Here is a 23,232-nt window from a genome sequence, read left to right as displayed (position 1 = left end):
GGGTAGAAGTAAAGCATAACCAGGTTCAAACTCCCAGTGTCCCACCACTCACATAATGATGCATAACTCTGTATACTCAGTTGGTAGATAGTCTATGATAAAATCAACTTTAAGGATGCTGTATACAGCTTACAAGTATCCTTTATGACTTTCTGTACCAGCTAGAAGTAAAGATATCTAAAAAAATTTGTTAAAATGCCATAAAGTTAGCTCAAACACAATTTCACACACACAAACACTCCACAACGTTATATAAATATCCAGTAATGACAAAAACATGATTTGTGCCTTAAAACGTAATTTATTGAAAAGAGGAGAAAGAAAATCTCAGTTACTGCACACAATTACTCCAAATGATAGCATTTACAGAAGAATCGATTAAATGACTTTTAAAACAAAATTTCCACTATAGAAACTTAGTTAAAGACTTTGATTCTCTCTGCTCGGGTGTTTTCCCTACTGGCATGATGCAACCGGAATTTAAACAGAATCTGTCTAGGAAAGGTTAGCTTAAGGAAGGGTGCTGTGCTATCTAATAAGCAGTAGACAACTCAGGGTGAATGAGTGCCTTCTCTACGGCGTTTTCCTATTCTAGAATAGCAGTTAAGCCTTTGGGTAAGATGGTGGTTCCATATGATGGATGAAGAGGGGAAGTGAAGAGGACAGAGGTTCCAGTCACATCTGTAAGTAGAGGTGGAGAGGCGTGGTTAGCTATATTATTTAAATTTGAGGGGAGAATTGTTATGATTTTATATACTTTGCTAGTCATTTTCTTTTTAACTCATAGGGTCATTTTTATTTGTCTACTACTGATAATCATTACTCCTGTTTTTTATGTAAAGATAATTTTTTACTAAGCTGTAACTTTTTGTGTTATCATTACAGATGCCACCAGGCAAACACACACAAAAAAAAAATGCTGTCACGTAAGTCAGAAGATTATCGTTTTCGTTAATGTGATATTTTAGGGGGAAAAATAAGGAACATCTCATACCACAAACAAACACAAATACTCACACACACTTAGTGTAGCTGAGATGATTAAAACACACGTTTAGTTTTACTGTGTGATTTGCTATCGATTCCTACTTTAGTATCATAAAGCATAGAACCTTACTGTTTGGCTTTACATGTGTCAGAGGCACTATTCCATGAAGAAGGGGTAACATTCATACAGACTTGCACAGGCTTTTCCATTTTTATAACTTTTACTAGTGAAACATTATTTGCTATTAAATACATTTTAATACTTATGCTATTTAAATATATGATTACGAAAACTCAAATTTCAGATGAAAGTAGGGCTGAACACTAGACATACAGCCTATAAACTCACCAAGTGCTATAATTGTGGAGTTCCTGAGAGTTGACTTAAAGTCTCTGAAAGAACAAAAATCACTTGCATCAGTGGATGAATTTATTCAGTAGTAAAATTTTAATGAGGCGATGATGATAGTCACTTATTAAAGTGCCTGTTTTCATAATACTACGCTTGACAAAGATTACTGAATTCAATTACCTTAAGGATAACAAGAAAAAAGCGTAACCATAGTGTTTCAAATGAGGAAATGGCCAGGAGTTGAATTCAGGGTGAATGCGTGTTTAGATAGTTGCTCTTAATACATACATAGCATTTCCATATTGATTATGTATACACAGATGGAAAGTGCTTAGAGATTAGTGAAAATTGAAGAAGGATAATGTTTACTGTGTGTTGGCAGTTTTCTGCTTCCACCACTATAATGGGTTGCATTTACTAAATGGAGAATTCTGCTCTGCAAGTTTCTGAGGAGTGATTTTAAGTCTTAGATACCAGAAAGTATCTGACTGGTCATTTTTATTTTAAATATTTTCTTGCAGATGCTCTTTAAGCTTCTTTACTTCCTTTGGTAGAGCATCAGCATTCAGTAATTTTCATAAACTTACCACCACACTTTGGTTTCTTCAGCATTCTTGGGGACAATAGCCTTGAGGGTGTTCAGTACAGCTTCGGAAGTAAGGTGCTGCATGTCTTGTGGAAAATAAGCCCAAAAGGGATAGGCATCATACTGGTAGAATTGTGGGAAGGCCTGTAGGGAAAGACAAACAACAACAACAACAAAATTGTGAGCAATTGCTGTTTGAGTTCATGGAGAGCTGGATAGCATTCTCACTTCTTAAAGTCACTGTTCAAAACTGAATCCCAAGGACCAACGTTGTCCATATTGAGTCCAGTTATCAGAGCCCAGAAGAAAATAAGAACATGAATCTGTGGGGCCTCTGGCAGTGAGACCAGGACTTATCCAGGGTGTATAAAATGGCTTTCTGGAACCCATTCCCTATGGTGGAATACCTTGCTCAGCCTTTATGCAGTGGGGAGGGGCTTGGTCCTGCCTCAACCTGATATGCCAGACTTTGTTGATTACCAAAGGGAGGCTTTATCCCCTCTGAGGAGTGGAAGGGGGTTGAGATGGGAGTGATATGGAGAGAAGAGGGACAAGGAGAGGGAGAGGGAACTGTGGTTGGTATGTAAAATAAAAAAATAAAGAAAAAACCCATGAATCTCATTAGTGCTTATTCGGAACTCGTTGATATTTTAACTACAAAAAATTGTTTTGCTAATTTAAACCTATTTAACTTTCTTAACTTTTTTTAAAGACTCTGATGTCCAAAGAAGGGTCATTTATACAGGGTCAATATAGCTGATCCCTGAATGTCTTATATGTAGAAAATAATTTCCTACATGTTAGCTCAGGATCTCCCAAGAAACTAGTGTGTTCCTTTCCGAAATATTGGAACAGCTTCCTCTATTGATCTATGATAAAATTTTTGTTAGAAATTTAGGAATTTCTATGCTAATGCACACAAAATTCTCTATATAAGTGAAATTTGTATTTTATGAGATCAGGAATAAAATTAAAAATGTCAAATTTTCCTGTGAACATTTACATAAATAATAAAACAAATACTATATGTGAAATTTTCTATTTTTCTTAGTAATACATATATATATGAAATAAAATTAAATAATAAAACCAACTGACCTGAACAAAGAGCTGGGCCAGTTCCTTGGTGGAGACAGAGGAAAAAAAAAAGTCTTTTTAAGTTACATATAGCTGGGGACCAATAGACACCAAATTATTGTACCAAACTTGTAAAGAAGAAAATCTATATGTACAATTTTCACACTATCTTTTAAAAGAATTATATTAAAGGTGAAATCAATATATTTATTGCACTGTAATAAAAACCAATCATTGCCCTTAATTTGCCTTTACTTTGAGCAGTGAAAATGATTGGCGTATTCAAGAATGCAATGAACTTAAAGCACACTATCAAATCATTGAGCAACTGATTGCTTCAATACTTAAAAATTTGGGAAACAATTTAATCATAATCATTTTCATAGAAAGAAAATTTCCTCACTTTTCTACACATTCTTTTTAATATTAGAATATTCTATGTAAGATGTACAAGTGGATCCATCCATCAGTGGCTACCTTCTCCAACTTGAACATGACTTCTTTTAAAACATATATATATATATACTAGAAGCAGGAATTGGGGGAGATGAAAAATTGACAGACATAGTAATTTCCCCAAAGTGAGACATAATATATATTCAGATTGAGAACCTGAATTGATTCCATTGCAGAACTGCATTTGGACAACAGGGTATCAAGTTGGGATTTTTCTGATTTAAAGATTGGACTGGAACAATTTTCATTCAGTGATGTCTAAAGAATTAGTCTCTCATTTTTATTTGACAACTTAGATCTGAAATTCTACAGCAAGGTCAGAACTATCCCTGGAGAGCCCATGAGTAGCCAGCAGCTAAGAAAGACTGGAACAATGCTACTTATTGATGGAAATAGTATATATAAGAGTATTTATGACAACATTATACATGCACACACAAATGCCACACAAACACACGAGTGTGTGCATATGTGATATGTGCACACATACACACAGATGTGCGCACAGATGAAGCTTTACCTGATCCATTGCACTCATAGGCTGTCTCTGGAGAGAGAAAAGGAAATAGGAATTACATTTTAGGATCTATTAACGCTGTAAGGATAGAAGAAACAACCTGTTTGAAACTTTCCTTGTTAGTGATTTGGGAACTGACACTAATTAATGCTTTTTAATTACCCAGTGACATCTTTTCCTCTAAGACACAGAGGCACCCCAACAATCACTAATTCACTAAATTGTGAGTTCCTGTTAGAAATCTCCATGCCTGGTATGCAATCGGTCTAGTGATCTGCCTGAGTCAGAATTGCTAGGCAACAGTTCTTCCATAGTAACTGATTATTATCTTAAATCCCAGAGACACTGTGGGACCAGTGGTATACGGAATAGAGCAGACAGTGTCCACTGTTTAGGACTGATAAATTCACCTCATAGGTGACAAGAGAGAAAGTTGAAGGATTTTGATCCAGTCCCCCTGGAATCTGGAGTCTAGAATCTAGATGGTCTCTTTAAAGAACAGCAAGTCAGTCAGTAAATCAATTTCCAACATGCACCCACTAAGCGAACATGACTAAAACTGATCTGGACATCCCCAAGCCACATTGATTGAGTTTGACAATCCTAAATATACAGGTACAGTTACATGACAATAAAAGAGGTGTTGACATGAATAAATGTAACTGTAGAAAGTGACCCTTTGTAATGCTTGTCATTATAGCTGTGCTGCCCACAGGAACTGAGATATGCACAAGGAGGCACAGGAGCAGGTCCCACCCAAAGGATGGAGATTGGCCATTCTTTTTCTTGTAGTTAACCAACAAAAGTTAGTTTAGAAATGGGAGAAAGAGAAAGAGGAAGAGAGAGAGGATTCTCTTCAAAAGTGAGAAGTTTTAAAGCAAAAATTTAACAATATATTATTATTTTATAAAACAGAAAGAAATATTACCATTTGAACTTGGTTGTGTGCATTCATTCTGTAAGCCTGCTCCTGTATAGAAGGAAATGTGTTCTAGATTACTCAGACATCTGACTTCACACTACTGTGTTCACTAAAATGAGTAGAGATTATATCAATATCCATGAAACTTACAGTATACAATACAGATTTTACTCAAGGGTTATTGAAAAAAATCTAAAGTTTCATATTTTGAGTGTATAAAAAGCTTAGCTGAAGCTAAATTCTCTGGAGTTTAAAAACATAAATAGTAAATAAATGTTATTCCCTGGAATACATAAAAGCCTATAAATTATTTAAGACTATATTTTATTTTCATACCTATTTGTAATCATTATTAACATCTTTTCTTTGCTAAATTCCAAATAAAATATTACCATATTTGGGTAGTAGAACTGGCTCTGTCTTGGAAGATGTTTCTGTGTTTAGGAAAAAGTACAAGTTATAAAATTGTAACACAGAATATAAATATTAAAATATTTAAAATTGAATAAATTATCTCACCTGGGTAAAGACAGATTGCTAAAGAAGAAATACATTTTGTTTCTTTTAGTATACTGGTTTTTATTCATTAATGAATAGTCAACATTACTATGCACTTCTCTTGTTGAGAGACTGTAATTAATGCTATGAAATATAATGGAAACCTTGGGCAAAACTAGGATGCCGCTAACATATGTAAAGTTTATTATATAAGCAGACATACAGAGCTAAGACAATTGGCTAGTTTCTGAGAGGAGTAATGACATTTGTGCTGATTAAATAAAATATTTAAATTTTTGTAGATTTGTTCTAGACAGAATCAACTTGAAAACTAGAACAATAATATGGATCTCCTTATAACATAACACATAATGGAAATATTAAAATAATTTAAATTTTAGTAAATAATCTTACCTGGGCCAGGGGAGCTTGCTAAGGAAGGAAAGTAATTCTCCTTTTAGTATATTGACATAGAACTTGTATTGGCAGAGTATTTGAGAAATAGTAAGATAATTTAGAATTAGTAAAAAAATCTTAAAAAAAAAAATCTTACCTGGGCCAGGGAAGTTTGCTATAGGAGAAAAATAATTCTCCTTTTAGCATATTGATTGACATAGAATTTGTATGGGCATAGTATTTAAGAAATATTAAAATAATTTAGATTTAGTAAAAAAAAAATCTTACCTGGGCCAGAAGAGCTTGCTATAGGAGAAAAATAATTCTCCTTTTAGCATATTGATTGACATAGAATTTGTATAAGCATAGTATATAAGAAATATTAAAATAATTTGGATTTAGTGAAAAATCTTACCTGGGTCAGGGAAGCTTGCTAAAGAAGAAAAGTAATTCTCCTTTAGTATATTGACATAGAATTTGTATGGGCATAGTATTTGAGAAATATTAAAATAATTTAGATTTAGTAAAAAATCTTACCTGGGCCAGGGAAGCTTGCTATGGAAGAAAAAATAATATTCCTTTTAGCATATTGAGATAGAATTTGCATAGACATAATATTTTAGAAGTATTAAAATAATTTAGATTTAATTAAAAGTCTTACCTGGGCTAGAGAAGCTTGCTAAAGACAAAAAATAAGTCTTTTAGTATATTGATTGATGTGAAATTTGTATTGTCCTAGCATTTAAGAAATATTAAAATAATTTAGATTTAGTAAAAAAAAAAAAAATCTCACCTGGGCCTGGATAGCTTGCTAGGAAAGAAAAACAATTCCCCTTTAGTATATTGATGGAAATAGAATTTGTATTAGAGTAATATTTGACATTGACTCCACTAACACAAATTGTTCTCTAGTTAGCAATTAAGTATGTGATGTCTCCTTTAGCTCAAACTTAAGAAGCCCACATCTACTCTACAGTATGTAATAATATTCCCTCTTTCTTTCCCCTGTCTCCTAATGTCATGTTTACATCAAAGAGTTGATAAACCTGATCTCTGCTCCAGAAAAGTAGAAGGGGTAAACACTGCATCTTGATATTCAGATCAATAATTGGTTAATTATTATTCATTTCAAAGTTAGAATAAATAGTTTACTTAGGAAGAACTATCGATGTGAGTAGAACTCGTTTATAATTGAATAGGAATATCATAATGAATAAAACATTACCTGGCACAGTTGATTGCATTTCATCTGTCTCTTAAGCTGTTCCTGTTTAAACTGAAAACATATTCTCAATTTCATGCACACAATTCAGTAGTTTTAGATAGTAAAACTGCAATGTCTTTTCTCTGGACTAAAGGATGAGGAATTATTAATCTTAATTTAGTACCCTTTCTAGCCCCAAATGAATTTATCTTTTTTATAATCGTTAAGAAATTATCTGTAAAAATTGCTTTCATTTAAATCATAATGCAGTTATCTCTAAGTGTGAGTATTAGGCAGCCCCACTGGTAGCATTCCTCAGTCTGGATAACCAGAAGATGGAAATACTGTTTCCTTTATAACTGTAAAAATTAGATTTTACCAAGTAATTCGAGCTCATCATGAACCAAGTTAAAAATGTTTCTAATAACAGTTAAAGTTTATTGAGAGACTACCATGTGTTACCTTTAACACTATTATAATTTAATATTTACATTATCACAAGATACAGTGAATGCATCAGATTGACTGAAAGCACAGCTCCAATTGGAGCTTAAGTTTGACAAGATAATGTGCCATCATTTAGTGTGTAATTCAGATTCAAAAATGACAAACCATGAAAACATCAAATAAAATATTTAGCTGAAGTGAAAGAATCATAAACATAGGATAGGATAAATGTTGTTCATTTAAGTTTAGAAGTTGGCAAGTGGCCATTTAGATTTTGTGAGACTACATATTGTAAGTCAAGCCGCTATCCAAAAGGAGATACAGCATCATTATAAGGTTCTCACTGATGCCTGACTTTCTGCTTTTGAAAGATTCACTGAAGTCTTACCAGGGTGCACTGGTTGAGTATGTCTTCTCTTGAAATGTGTTTAGCCTAAAAAAGAAAGAAGAAGAAGAAGAAAGAAAAGATAAGCAAAAAATAAACTACAGATGTGAACATTGTCTAGGTATGCTTTGTTTACCTAAGTTAACCATAGCATATGGTTAACTTAGGTTAAATTTAGCAAAAATACCTTACCTCACTGATATTGGGAATAGCATTCTCAGTTTCCTAACAAAATGAAGAAAACACAGGTGTGTAGTTAGGACATATTCTCATTTGAGGTATTCTAGTCAGTAACATGCTGTATTACTAAATTACTGCACTGAACTCTTCTTAAGGCACAAACTCCTGGATAATAAGATGGAACAAGTAATTTGGATGGCACATTATATTTACACTGTCTTTCTTCTTACTATTTTTACTAAGTCATTACTCAGAATGTTGTAGTAGATGGAAATAAACTACTCTAAAAAATTAACGTGACTACCCTCCTTGTCCTACATTTTATTTTAATAACTGGAAATTTCAGTTTTAAATCAAAGCCTTGCCCTCAGCATCTGATCCACTGTCCTTTCTTTAGATTTGCAAGACGTCAAGAATGAATACTACTTATATTATCCCAGAGCTGGGATGATCCAGATCCGAGTGACTTCTACACAGAATATAAAGCACACACATCGTTCAGTTGGAAGGGATAATTTAATAAGTTCAAGTTCTGTAAAATATCTGAGGATGATGAAAAAGGATACTAAATGTAAAGATAAACAAAATGACACCACACATGGTCGGATAGGATTGTTTGCCCAGAAATAACTCTTTAAATTCATGTTTGACAAGTAGTTACTTTCTTCTTTTTGGGGAGTGATAATTACATACAAAAGCTGGCAGAAGGTCAGACACATAGAATCTAAGGCAAGGAGATCTTATGTTGTAGTTACATATCACATGACAGATTTTCATAAATGACTCCTCATTAGGTGGAGCTAGGCGTGGAAATGAAAACCCTTTACCTCGCTTGATGAACTGCTGCTGGAGTCTTCCTGCTAAAAGGAAGAAAAGGAATGTTGTGACCTCCTGCATGCTTAGAATTGGAAGAGAACAATCCCATGGCATTGAAGGGGTCATTTTAGTGTTGAAACAAACTATGTAAAAAGATTTGTGGACACCATAGTATATTTTCTTAAAAATCATATGCGGGAAACCCAAATAATTTAGCAAGGAAGTGAAAGAAAACAAACAGTATTTTTTATCTATTAAAACAAAGACACTATCATTAATGCAAAATTTATGAAAACTCGATAAAATGAAAAGTTAAAGGAATAGCTATTGAGCACGGTTATCAAAGAACCTAGGGTCAGTGTTTATTCTCACATGCCTTGGGCCTAGTTGATGTGAATAAACAGAGAACATTAAAATAATAGTCTCACTATGGGAATAAATATCAAATCATATAACCTTTGAAATATTTACTCTTTCTTCTAATTCATGCATATATATGTATATATGTAGTTTCATCTCCAGGATTACATTTTAAAAGATTAGTTTTACTATTTCACTGATTATTTGCTTCTGGAGATAGCTGATTGACTATATATGCAATAGGCCCATGGGGCTTCTCTCCATGTTTTGGAGTTGGCAGCACAACACATCCATCCTAGGTTGCTGGTATGTGGATCCCTTCCGTTACAGCACTGTACTCAGGAGTAGAAAAGGAAGTTCTTGGATCCAAATGTCAAGCAAAGTGTTTTGCTGCGGTATCTGATTTTGATGCACACTTTGCTTTTTAATTTTTGTTCTAATAAAGAAGCAATCTTTTTTATTCTACTGACTATTGTTTAAATGGCTTAAATTTCTACTTCCAATTCTAACTGGAGCACAAGGTGTTCTTTATTTATAAAATTGTACACAATTCTCTGAGAAGTCCAAGAAAGAAAATCCTTCTAAATTCATTTTCCCAGTGTACTCAGAATAAAGTAGTTTTCTTAAAATGGAGGAGACTGCACACAATATATGTGATGCATAGTCGCCTAGTTCCTTAGAATAACAGAGCCTCACCTGAGCACTTGCCATTGCTTGTTCCTAGGGAAAAGAAACAAGAAGAATATTTATATTATTTTTCATGACAAACACTCAAATATAAAATTAATAACTAACAATTCAAATAGATGCTAGAAAAAAACTAGAAACAGAACAATATCTAAGAATTGAGGAAAACAATAAAACTTACAAAACTGAAGTATTCACTTTCCTACTCTGCATTTCCAAGATTAATTCAAATCTTTTGAGTTCTTCCTCACTGGGAGTGACTGACAACATTTTAATATGTCTGTGATAGTGCAACTTTTTGTTTTCTTTTAACTTGGCTTCTGGACATTGAGCAGAAGCACTGTATCTAAGGCATGCAATAGATAAAATTGTATCAGAGTAGAGTGGTTCAAGGGTGCATTGATATTTAAGAAACATATTTTTTTCTACTTAATATCTTGTGTGCAGGTTTTAACATCACAGTAGTGGAAAGATATCACCCCCAGGTCTGAATTTCAAAATACCAGTGTTGGTGTGTCATCTACTTAATTTCAGCAAACACATCAGAGTATCTTTTCTTTTTAGGAATTAGAGGTATTTGTCATAGAATGATCGGAATTGTTCTCTGATGTAGGTAAGATCACGCAAGGGAATGCTTGTTATGTGTTGTCCCCTCCCCATACATGGTGGAATATTTTTAAAGCAAAGGGCTTTACCTCGGATGATTCATCCATAGTTAGCTGTAAGAAAAGATTTCAGTCATCAAATAGATTTTTAAAAGACACACATCATTGGTCTTACAAATTTTGAGAACTATATAATCTTCCAACATTTAATTTATATAAAAAGTATTAAACAATCAAGTTCAAAAGTTGTGACTGGTGAAAGAATACCAGTTTGATGTAAAATGTTCTTGGGTAATACTTTTTAATCATCCCTACCAATGCATTCCTTCAGCCTTCATAGTACATGTGAAATATGGACCAGACTGAAAATGCATTTATTTGTTTAATCATTGAGTTACTTCATCATAGCTGTTCACATAAGTTCATAAAATTGGAAGCCCTCCAAATTATCAATAGAATCTACTAGTCATTTTGAATGTGTTCTTGAGAGGTTCAAGTAAAGGATAAATGACATAGACAGTCCAAATAAAATTATTTTTTGTGCTAGGTAGATGCTATATTTGTCACATTATTTTGTGGAAAACTTTCGTACCTTGATTTCATCACTCTGCTTTCCTGTCAGAATCTCTCTCTGCTGAAAAATTAAAATGTAACTTGTGTAACACATATTTAAATCACAGACTTTAATAATAGTTTAAGTTTTATAGATGTTTCTTACTCTGTTCAGGCCATTGATGAATTTCTTATGGTTACAAAAGAAAGAAAAACAGTATTAGTGAAAAGGACATAATTAGTGAAAATCTGCAATCAAATTGACATTATCATTTCCTGTTGCAAATTTTAAAAATAAATCTATTTTCCATTGATGCCCCAGTGTTTCTTGTCATATCAATTCTAAACTTAATTGTTTCTTTGCTGTGCTGTCTTTGTATACACTGTCAGTAAATGTACTCTTAAAATATTTTCACATTTGTTTTACGATTTTTTTTGTCTTTGGTTAGTGATCAGTTCTGCGGTCTATTGATTTCAACACTTGAGTACCTACTTTAACTCTATGTCATATCCCATGGAGTCATTCTGACCTGCCCTAAGTGTGCTGCTAATTAGTCTTAAGACAGAGTTATGTCGTCCTTGCTTAGCTCATGTTTAGGCAGTCACGTTAGTGGGACTTTATGGGTGTGGCCTCTGACAATAAACGTGCTAAAGTGGATGGGGGAAAGCCCAGGAGGCTTCAACCCTACACAAAGAACTACAGGGAACTAAAGAATGCTGAGAGTATGAGAAATAGTCTTCTCCAGGGAAGAGAGCACACCAATCCACCGACAAATAGCTCTGAAAACATACATTACATACACACACACACACACACACACACACACATATATATATATATGTACTGACTATGTTGTATTTATGTATTTAGAAATATATATATGTATAAGCATGTGTGTGTGTGTGTGTGTGTGTGTGTGTGTGTGTGTGTGTGTGTACTAATTAAGGAAGAAAGAAGAATAGCTGGGACAGCTATTTTGGAGGGTTTAAAGAGAGGAAAGAAAAGGGAAAATGAAATAATTATATTAAAATATCAAAAAATAGGGGAAAGAATTAAAAGAAACTTAAGTTAAAACTCATTCAGACAACGTTGGCTTAGCCATCAAGTCTTCTAAATAAATCATGGTCTTCCATTAGACTTTGATATTCTGACATTCAACAAACAACATTTTAGAGAACTGTAGCACATCTGAGGCATCATTCATGCTCCCAGAATACTCTACACTGCGAGCATGGAATCTTGAGCTGCTAAATAGGTCATGGGAGAAAAAAGACAAGTGTTTTGATCAGAGGCAAAATTTTAGATACAAATTAAAATTAAAATCTACCTTTTTAATGAATGAAAAGGGTATCAACTCAAGTGAAAATGCTTTTAGAAGCAAACCATACTTGGTTTTGTCCATTTGCTGAGAAGAAAGTATAGTGACACATGCGTGGAAATGCTATAATAAAATCCACTACTTGTATGTTAAAGAATGAGTTTTCTTCTAAGAGTGCATTTGTGTATTAAGAACTCATAACACTTACCTCATTAAACCTGAGATATTGTGGTTGTTTAACAAGTTCCTGTTGTTCCTGTTGGAATTACGTTTTGCATTACAAAATGATAAGCTGACCACTGAGTATACACAAGTGTTGAAACATATTATTTATTAATATATGAAGATAAATGTAAAAACACAAATATGAACTCTTTCTCCACAGGAACCCAAGAGTTTGATTAATTAATTCAGTAAATTAGTAGATTTTTGGGCAGAAGAAAAAAATCTATACTTTTAGTTTTATATTCTAAATCAAAAATCTGAAAGAGGCACCTTAACTGGTTCCCTTTTTTGCCAAACCTAATAATCTGTTAAGCATGTTTTCCAAAATGTCCAACAAACACTTTACATATAGAATGAATCAAATCAGAATTGAGAGGGCAATCCAGGTGTCTGAAAACTTAGATAGTTTTGAAGATATATAAAAAAACGGTTCCTACAAGGCAACTTACCTCACTGCTGTCCTGGAGTTGATTCTGCAGAGAATAAATGATAGCATGGCATTAGTTCCTATACTAGAAGGAGTGGGGGATTAATGCCTCTTGTACTGAGTGCCATAGAAGTAATGAATTCATGATTCACAATACAGAATTAGAGCAAATTAAGTCACAAAAATTAAATGGAAAAGAAAAAACCGAGAATATGTTAAAATATTGACATATTAGGTTTTGTTAACTATTTTTTGTGAATAAGTACATGAAATAATTCTCTCTCTCTCTCTCTCTCTCTCTCTCTCTCTCTGTCTCTCTGGTGTGTGTGTGTGTGTGTGTGTGTGTGTGTGTGTGTGTGTGTGTGTGTGTGTGTGTAAGGGGAAGGTGCATATACGGAGGCCAGAGGACGACAATTTACAGGTCAAAAGTTGGTTTTTCCCTTCCTATTTGAGTTCTAGGGATTGACTTAAGACGTCAGGCTTACCCAGTAGTCACATTGACTTGCTGAGCCATTTCACTGGCCCCATGTGCTCTTTTATAAAAAGTTTGGTTAGCATAACTAATCTTGTATCTGGTAGTACTTTTGTGGAAGAGATATCACCCATAGGTAGGTAAAGGGGTTATTCCACAGGGAAAGAAAGAGTTTGGGTCTTTTTGCTGTCTGTGCATCATCAATGAAGCCCCATGGTGAGGGAAAGTTCTCGAAGGGCAGAGTACAGAACTTACTTGGAAGTATGCCACATCTTTACGATGAATTCTCTGAAAAATGACAGAGGAATTAAGTAACATAAATAAGAATAAAATCAATTCAAATCACACTAATATTGCACACATAATACCATTTACTTGAAACTGCTATTTAAGAAAAATCTTTAACAATAATGTTAAAAAATGTCAGAAACTGTTGCTCTGAGAATAGAAAGAAATAATTATTTTATTGACAGTTACTAAAGAAAAATAGTTTAGCTGTTTTCTTTAGATTATGGCAGAGACTTGAGAAAACCATGTAAAATGCCTGAAAAGTAAAACCTTCAGCTAGTTTTAATTGGTTCAAAATGATAATTTAGTTCTGTGGACAATTTATATTTCATGAGAATTTTAAAAATAATTTTAAAACATTATATTAACTAGGGGGCAAAGTGTGCAGTGTCCTAGCTAAATTTTTGTCATGATTGCATTTTATTATCAATTGCATTATATAGTTACTTAAATCCACGTTTTGACTGTGAAGATTAAATTACACTTAGTTAAATGGTAACATACACAAACAGACACCACACTGTTTTCTGTGGCATATGAGTTTTCAGTTTCTTGGGAAGTCATGCTGATACAAGAACCCTAAAATGAGGACTTAACTATGTAGAATATTTTGGAATATAGAGCTTTTTGTCACACTTGATAAAGAAATATCACATGCCTGTGGCATACTTAGAAGGACATTAATCTATGGTGTACTGGGGAAAAAAGCTCTTTTACAACCTGTTATGCTATTTATAGTGTTATGCAATATTTTACTTTTTCTCACTTTTATTGATGATTTTCATTGTGGGTTTATTTAATTTCTAATAGAACATGTGACTTGGAGTTATGGATTTGGATGGATTACATAATGTGATCAAAATGTGAAGTCATAACCCCTCTCTAATTCTGACTACAGTTATTAATCAGAGATCATCAAAGGCTTAGGGTTATTACTGTAGGAATCTCAGGTTGAAAATCTGGAGGGTCATTTCTAACAAGACGGTAGAATCTATTATCCACTGTACTCACAGGCATGGCAAGAGCAGCAGCCACAAGGCAGGTGAGGATGAGGAGTTTCATGGTTACCCAGGCCTATTTAAGAAAAGGGGTGAAAAAAAATGTTAGGTCTTATCTTCATAAAATTTTTCCTTGGCCTTTTGACAAAGGAGTAATTATTATGACAAAAATAAATTGGTTTGAGAAGTAGTAGTTTTAAAAGCATAAGATGTTTTATAATGCAAGTAAAAAGTGTTTACCATTGTGTTATCTTAATTCTTCTAATTTTAAAGTTCCATTTCTTTATTCTCTCTCCCCAATACTTTCTCTCTGAGTCCATGTATTGCCACTGCAGGTATGTGTGTAGGTCAGGGAACAACTTGTGAGGTCAAAAGTCAAAGTCCGTTCTTTTTTTTCTACCATGTGGAACCCGGGGATGGAACACAAATGCCTGGCCCTGTGGCAAATGCCTAAACATGTCGAGCCATCTTTCCTGCCTTTTCTTAGTTCTTATATCATACCAATTTCCCATCGTTTTTATTTATTGTCTAAAAATGATTTGACAATGAATATGATATCCTTTGTAAGAGGGAAAGACCATCAGTCTTCAAAAAATCGTTACAAAGAACAATTCTCCGTGAACGGCCACATTTGCAAATTGGGCAAATAAAGAACTAAAACCCAATGGAAATTTTCATGTCTTTTTTTTTTCATATAAAATTCCTTGAAAAAGTAGCTTTCATGTAAATTAATTTGAAAAAAAATTCTATCTTTAATTCTTTGTGAAGGTTCTCCTGGTTAATATTTCTAACTAAACTCTAGCAATTAATTTTAAAAGTATTGGTTCTCACATCATGACTTTCTTTATCAAGCTATCCCATCACTGCATGACAATGACTCAATTAGATGCATATAAGTTTCCTATGTCTTTATATGGTTCATTTCTAGAGTTCCAGGAGATTGCACTAAATTAGAGATAGTGGCATTTACTTAAATTGAGAAAATCAATTAAAACAAAACAAAACAACCTTAGGGTGAAAAATAATAGCCAGGCAGTGCTGGTGCATGCCTTTAATTCCAGCACGTGGAAGGCAGAGGCAAGTGGATCTCTGAGTTTGAGGCCAGCCTGGTCTACAGAAAGAATTTCAGGACAGCCAGGGCTGCCTAGAAAAACCCTGTTTTGCAAAAAGCAACACAAAATAAAACAAAATCACATTGTACATGTAATTCTTTTACATCTTAGTCAACAAACTAACACTGATATATCAAGAATCTAAAAATGCTCTAGGAAAAAAGACACCACCTTTATATGTTATCTATTTTAGTAAGAATCTATTTATGATTTTCCAAGGTTCTAAGTTTAAAAATATGCACAAAATAAGTTGCTTATAAATCCATATCATTAGTATATCCATAAGTTTATTAACCAAATGGCACAAATAAAAGATGATACTGAGAGATCCTGTTAAATAGTTCTTTGCTATCATACTTATAGATATCAGAAAATACTTTGCATGACAACTTTCACAGAATTGGACAAAAAAAATTGAATTTTCTTTCCAAAGAGAATATTAAAATTATGTATCATATTTAATATGCAATATTTTAGTTACAAAAATTATCAAAGATAAATTGGTTTATACAAAACTATAGTAATCTCTCTCTCCTTAATTTCTGAGAAGATATCAAAATTTGCAAATGCGGTTTTAAGTACTTGGCATACTGTAACAAAGTATCAATGTTTCATAAAGATATAGAAAATGTTGTAAATACATTTTAATTGATTAAAAGAGGTTAGCTTTATGGAATCATAGCAGCTTTTTTGGTATTAAACACAATACCTTGAACCCAAGAGTGGGAAGAAGCAAGCTGGGTGATGATCAAGACGATGGCTGATGACTTTGCTTCACAGCTATTTAAACTCTGTGATAAGTGAAATGCTAATTTGCGGTTTTGCTTCAGACAAAGGATTTATATAAATTCTGAGAATTTTTTCAAAGAGGAAATCCATTTCTGCCAAAATTCTTTTCTGGGAAATTCTGAGGCAAGTCTCCCACAAAGGACTGATTCATGTGGTGATGGCAAATTATACAGGAAATCAGATGTTATTATTCAACATTAAAACACAGTTTGTGAAGATTCACAGTTATTGCTGGAACATGGCTTTATGTTGATTGTACAGTTGAGAAGACTTGTCTATCTACAGAACTTTATTAAAGCTTTAGAAAAATCCATTCTCAATGAAATAATTGTCCATGAAAAAAATCCATGTCTCAATGAAACATCCTCAAAATGTTTTAAACTTTAGAATGCATTCTACCTTTTAAAATGTCATTTGTCCTCAGTTCTTTTTTGGGTAAATTAATTTGTGGCATATTTTATATTGTATGTGCTAGATGTATTTTTTTTTTTAGGATGAAACAACTGTCCTATAAATTTTGGTGATTGTTGAGCTTATTAGTTTTTTCTGTGCTTCCTTTTTAGCCATTTAGACAATTGTCATTTCTTTTTAAACTAAGATTAGACATAAGAATTATCATTTAATTGTGTTTAAGTAAAAATAAATATAAGAAGAGGAAAAATAAAATCCTCTTTCTCCAATCTCCAATTCTGTGTCTAAAGTTAACTTTAAGCATTAAGCAATTTTTAAATTTTTTATATCCTGAAGAAAATATTATCACATAGAGACTATTTAAAATAATTATTGTGATGGTTCCTTTTTATTTTATCTTATTTTATTTTGTTGTTTTACACAGAGTCATGGTACATGTTTTAAGTAAGTTTAAAACTAAGACAATAGTCACAGTTTATTTGTAGATACATGACGGGGGCATTATTCCTGAGTTAAAAGACATTCGAGGGCCTCCACACTTAAGAACCAGCGGAGATTGTGGATTTGCATATTAAAGCTGTGTGATTAAGATGGCATCTTCCTCTGTCTTCCTGTGAGACTGCTCCACATCTATTTGAACAAATCACTAATGTCTCCTCTTCATTTTGATTTTTTCAGGGCTGCCGCCACCTGCTCTTCTTTACCGTCTTCCCTTTCCTCTCCCAGATGTGTACCTGGGGTGGTCGATTTATTTTATTCCTAACTTAGAATCTCACTATATGAAATCCTTCTGAGTTCTCATTTGTTTCATTATTATATTTTATTCATGGATTTATTCATAGAAGTGAAAAAGAAGTGGACAAGTTACAACTGTGAATAAAATTTGTAGCAGGTGGGGAAGGTACAAGCAATCTTTATAGATCATAAGTAGTCCAGAAGTAGGACGTAGCCCAGGTTTTCTGAGTTCCATCGGCACCTGAGAATTGGTGAGGCTTCTAGAGAAGAGTCTTCAAATGAATTCAATCGTAATGGGTCATCAAAGGCTTTTAAGTTAGTTGCCCTCCCTGTTAAGGCAGTGAATCTAACTGCTTTGGTAAACCTCTAGCTCCCAAAGTATTTACATTACAATTCATAATAGTAGCAAAATTACAGTTATGAAGTAGCAAGGAAAATAATTTTATGATTTGGGGTCACCACAACATGAGGAACTGTATTAAAGAATCACGACATTAAGAAAGTTGAGAACTACTGAATTAAGGCTATCCACTGCTTAGCAAATTTCTTTATCTTCTCTTATGAGGGTTCATGAACTCCAATTCCATTTTTTTTCTATTTATAACTCCCAGAGACAAGAGTTAATTCTACTTTATGTTTGGTATTGCAGAAGTTTAATTAGAGTTACCTTTTAATATAAAGCCACTGTTCGCGATAATATGCCAACATTGTTTGGTTGTTCCTTGTTAAATTTGTGTAAGTTTGCAAGATTTTGACTGAAATTTGTCTTGATTGTTTTCTGTTTTCTTTTTATTAATTAAATTGTTCAGATCTATCCATCAACAAAGTTTAAATTTGAAGCACACATTTAAGCCATTTGTGATCTGATTCACTATTTTATTTTTTTTCAGAATTTAGTTATTGCATACAATGTATTTAATCAAGTCCACCCTGATAGTTTTTCCCCTCCAACTCCTCCCTCATCCCCTCCAACTACTATTCTTGCTCAATTACAAGTATCCTAAAACAAAACAAAACAAAATAACAACAAAAAACAACAGTGAGTCAACACAAGTAGGTGCTGTCTATGTGTGCATGTACTATTCAGAAGAATCACACTTTTGAGTGTGATTCAGAGAAAATGCATGCTGGTTAGTGGAAAACATCCAAAAATGTAAAATGAACTTATATTAGCAATAAAAAAGGAGAAAAACCAAAAAAATAAAATTATTACTGTATTGCTAAATACAAATGTTTGAATCCTTTTGCAGAGTCCATAGACTTTTATATATGCAATGACCTAAGCCCTATATTATATGGCCATGATCTTCACTCTATTTTCCTTTCAATTACCATAACATTATCAACAACTAAAATGTTCTTTTGATTAACTAAGCTTGATTAGTTTCTGATATGAAAGTACTAAAGATTCTAAAAATAAATATTTGAGCAGAGAAGGAGTTGTAGAAAAAATCAGTAAGACAGAGAAGGGTGCTAAGTAGCAGAAGACATAACTTTTAAGGCTTCTGTCACTTTCAGTAAGATTGATAAAGTATGTAGTCAGCTGGTGCAGCAGAGCAGAAGGATAATTACTTCCCACAGTGGAAGTGACAGTGGAAACAGGTCACTTGCCTCCATATGAGTGGGGTTATAATGTGGAAAGAACTTAATCGGAAGAGACTAGTACAATAGTGTTTAAATGTCAATCTTTCTTAGACATAAAAGTGATGAATGAAAGTTCTCAGAATTCTCAAAAATTCTTATGAGTACAGTAAAGGGAGCTTCAAGCAGACTGTGGAAGTGGAATGTTCAGACAGGAAAAACACCCCAGTAGTAAAACAGGGAAGAAAACAGCAGGGCAGGGTATTTTTAACATCAGTTATGATTAAAAGTTACAGAATGGAAGATCTAGTATAGTCAAAAGATTTTACAGAGTCATATGCAAAGTCAAAGAAAAGATAATAAGTAGAAGTCACTTCAGCATTTAATCTCCTAGTAGATATGAACAGCATACGATGGAATGAGAAGGCCTGGGATTTGAAATGACCTCTCTTTTAGAAAAGCACAGAAGCACTGAATATATGATAGAGGCTTAGAAGTGAAGGACACACTGCAGATAAGTCTGGGGGGGGCACAAAGACAAAGCTCCAAAAATATTTAGATTAATGAAATAAGCCCACAGATTGATAAATATATAATATTGTAAAAAGCAGAACAATTGTTGCAGAATGTGAGAATTTACAGGGGAGCAGAAAAGGAAGAGCCACTTCTCAATATGAAAAGATTGTGAAAGATGTCATAAAAAATGAGTAGAAGGATGTGAGCTAAGAAAAGAGAGAAAAGGGGCAGTTTTGCCATGAAGTCGGGAAGTTGGGTTCATAGCAAAGGTTCGAAACAACTGTTCCATGGTGCCAAAAAAGAGAACAATGAGTTGTGAAGTTGGAAAGGAAGGCAGAAGAATAGAACAGGGAAGAAGGTGGGGTGTGTGGAAATTCTCCTTCTTTAGGAGGAAGCCTGAAAGGTTTGCACTCTTCTGTGGGCCTCCCGATGGGCTTTACCTTTCGTGACCTCAGACCTCAGCTCCTGTTTGAAACCTTTATGATCACTTTTTTTTTCTGCCTAAGTACCCTGGGGGCCTTTCTCTTCCTGTGCCTAGATCTCTAAGAAGGATACTGACAGAGGACCTTTCCTTGTTTCACGGATTCGCTTGTCATGATTTTGGCCTCATTTTGCCCGTTTCCAAGCATTCGGCAGAGCAGACAAAGGGAACTGGTGGCAAGGTCCCATCTACTGCTTTCTCCATGTCTAATGCATCTCGTCAGGAGTTTTAACCACTGACGTTTAGTGAGTTTATCTAACAAGTAAGTCAAGCACTGAGGCATGATGCTATCACATTAAGGCTTTTTATCATAACAACACAACACAAAGAACGAAATATTATATATATTTTCAGAAATAAAAGTAATAAAATTTATAGTAGTTGTGGGACCAAGCTCCTTTATTGGAGCACTTCTCTTAAGTACTGTGAGTTATTTTCTAATTATATCCCCAAGTCTTTCTGTGCCCTTAGACAAAGATTTGTACTAGAAGAGTTTGCTTCATAATATTTTTGTGTGTTGTATTTTAATGTTTAATAATCAAAAAGATAAAATGCTCATAAGTTTTGGAAATCTCTGTCATTTAAAATATAAATTGAGGTATACGGTTTGTGTTACATGCTTTTACTTATTGTGGAACAATTATAAACTTGAGGTTAGTTATTAATTAAATATATAAAATGTTTTAGAATACATGAGTAAAAATAAAAACAGACATTACCATCTATAGACAAATAATCATTGATAAATTATGTAGTATATTTTTTAGTTTTAAGGCTTATACATGAGTTTGTATAGTGTATATAACATGATTCAGAAAACCATTTATTTATACTTACTTTGCTTTCTTACTTTTTCAGTTTTTAATATATTGTTTTATGATTGTAAATTAATTATTTTTCAACAAATAATTTGCAATGAATCTTGTTCTTCTAAGCTCAAAAGAGAATGACAAATGTAGACATTTGGAGTGAGCTGTAGCAGGGACCACAGTCATATGTTCCTCCTTAGTGATTCTCAGTGCTTCCTCTCACCACTACTTGAGTATTGGCCAACATTCAAAGAGTGCTTATATGATTTTCAGAATTGTTTGAGGGCTTATTTTCTACTGTTACACATGCTACAGTGTCATGTATACATACATACAGCTTTACTGTATACTCTTTGTATATGCTTCAGGAAGAAGAATTGTGAAGTGTTCCATTAGAGAATGCAAACACTTGACATTTGACTAGCATGTTCAAACACCCTTCAGCAATGGATTTTTTATTTTCAACTTACAAAAAAAATTAACAGTTAAAAGTACGTGCTTGGTTAATAGTTTTATATTCTTTATCTTGTCTGATTTATATTTTGTTCATTTTTTGCTTCATATTTCATAATTTGATAGAAAATTAATTTTTTTAGTAGTAGTAGAGTAAATTAGTCTATTGGTATATCATATTTCCAACATGTTAAAATTTCATAAATCTTCCCAAATGTTTGTTTCTGCTGTTCTTTAGAGACATATAAGGCAAATAGTCTTTTTGTAGTTCCAATTCAATTACAAATTAAATCTGTCTTTGGAGTTGGATTGTGGCTCTCTCTTTCTCTAAACCAAAACATGCTTGTTAAAGAAAAATCTAAGATCGCTGTCTCATGGCAGAAGAGCCACCTGATATGGGACAGAAAAAGACCAAAATTTAGGGATTATTCTATTGTCTCTAATCTCTATTCTTTGGTTTTATTTTGATTCTTTAAAACTTTTCTTAAGATATAAATATTATCTCAAAATCTGTTATATATATATATTTATATTTATTTAAACTTTCTGTCATATATTAGTGGTCATATAGAGTACTAACTATGGTTGAGCCTTACTTACTGCTCCAGCCAGGACCCAGATTAGTCTTGCACTTTCCCATCTCACAGACTGGACAACAGCTAGCTCTACCAGGACTTGATCATTATCTCAGTTTTCTCAGGGTCTCCTAAAGATGCTGCCACTCCCAGACAGTAGGAAGTAATTTTAAGAACATGTTGTCCACATTCTCAAGAAGTTGAGTGGGTTATTTCTGGTTCTTTGGTGGATGTTTGTCATTGGTTAGGGGGGTTAGTCGCAAGTTGTTACTGTTCATAGTCAGGGAGGAAACTAAGAAAAGGATATTAGATTCAAGAATCTCATTCTAAAAAGAAAAAGGAAGAATATAGAAATGATAGGATAAAAGAGTAGACTATTAAATATACCTTAAAGTAAAAAAAGCAACTACTAGCCTTAAATGTTTTACATTCTTATGGATTTTTGTATATTCACACAGATTTAAGGTTATTTTGTTATACGGTATATGTTTCTATTCTTGTTTAAGGTATTGTACCTATACAGCTCATTTAACAATGTTGTACAAATTTCTAGTCCTTGAAATTTATTATTACAAACTATTTAGAATAATTAATAAATACGGGTTAGTACTTAGTCATCTAACAATCAAATTGTGGCAATGTTAGCTTTGTTATCAAGTCAGACAAATATGTTTTAGATGGACAATGATCTTCAAACACTTCAGAGACCTACAGAATATGGCATTTAAGATGCTCTGATAATGGAAGGCTTCACCTAGCAGTGAGACTCATCTGCTCCTGGCAGCACCAATTTACTTCAAAAGGGGCTAGTAGGAATTGAAGAACTTCCATATGGAGTTTGCTTTTATTGTAGCAAAAGTTAACCACTGGGCAAGAAACTGCCCTGGCCTTGACTTCTGACTGTATGTTGTCCAAACTGGACAAACAGGACATAAAAGAAGGTGACTGAAGAACTTTGCCAAGACAAGCTAGGGCAGTCCTCAAAAATTCCTGCTTCACAAAAAAAGTCTGTCA

General features: G+C 33.4%; 1 protein-coding gene and 1 long non-coding RNA gene across 2 annotated transcripts; both read right to left on the bottom strand.

Annotated features, from left to right (window-relative positions):
* Positions 1-278: 278 nt before the first annotated feature.
* Positions 279-5,331, bottom strand: LOC131920969 (alpha-S1-casein-like). Its single transcript, XM_059275497.1, has 7 exons — positions 5,290-5,331; positions 4,904-4,945; positions 3,979-4,005; positions 3,024-3,047; positions 1,927-2,069; positions 1,337-1,380; positions 279-681 (listed from the first exon to the last, which is right to left on the bottom strand). Coding segments are annotated over exons 1-6 (240 nt in total). The 5' UTR covers positions 5,293-5,331; the 3' UTR covers positions 279-681; positions 1,337-1,379.
* Positions 5,332-7,016: 1,685 nt separating this feature from the next.
* LOC131921148 (uncharacterized) lies at positions 7,017-12,604 on the bottom strand. Its single transcript, XR_009381867.1, has 9 exons — positions 12,555-12,604; positions 11,194-11,217; positions 11,068-11,109; positions 10,566-10,589; positions 9,880-9,903; positions 8,835-8,867; positions 8,020-8,052; positions 7,831-7,875; positions 7,017-7,067 (listed from the first exon to the last, which is right to left on the bottom strand). It is a non-coding gene; the product is annotated as an uncharacterized LOC131921148 (long non-coding RNA).
* Positions 12,605-23,232: the final 10,628 nt, after the last annotated feature.

Source organism: Peromyscus eremicus, chromosome 10 (assembly GCF_949786415.1).
Source record: "Peromyscus eremicus chromosome 10, PerEre_H2_v1, whole genome shotgun sequence".
Classification (NCBI taxonomy): Eukaryota; Metazoa; Chordata; class Mammalia; order Rodentia; family Cricetidae; genus Peromyscus; species Peromyscus eremicus.
The sequence above is the reverse complement of the archived record's forward strand: the minus strand, read 5'-3'. Positions and strand labels throughout refer to the sequence as shown.

Bases quoted from the DNA above. Each gene is read 5' to 3' on its own strand.
- LOC131920969 (XM_059275497.1), bottom strand. The intron at 3,048-3,978 runs GTAAAGCTTCAT...GTCTCCACCAAG, and splicing joins CTATGAGTGCAATGGATCAG to GAACTGGCCCAGCTCTTTGT. The intron at 2,070-3,023 runs GTCAGTTGGTTT...CTTTCCCTACAG, and splicing joins TGGCCCAGCTCTTTGTTCAG to GCCTTCCCACAATTCTACCA.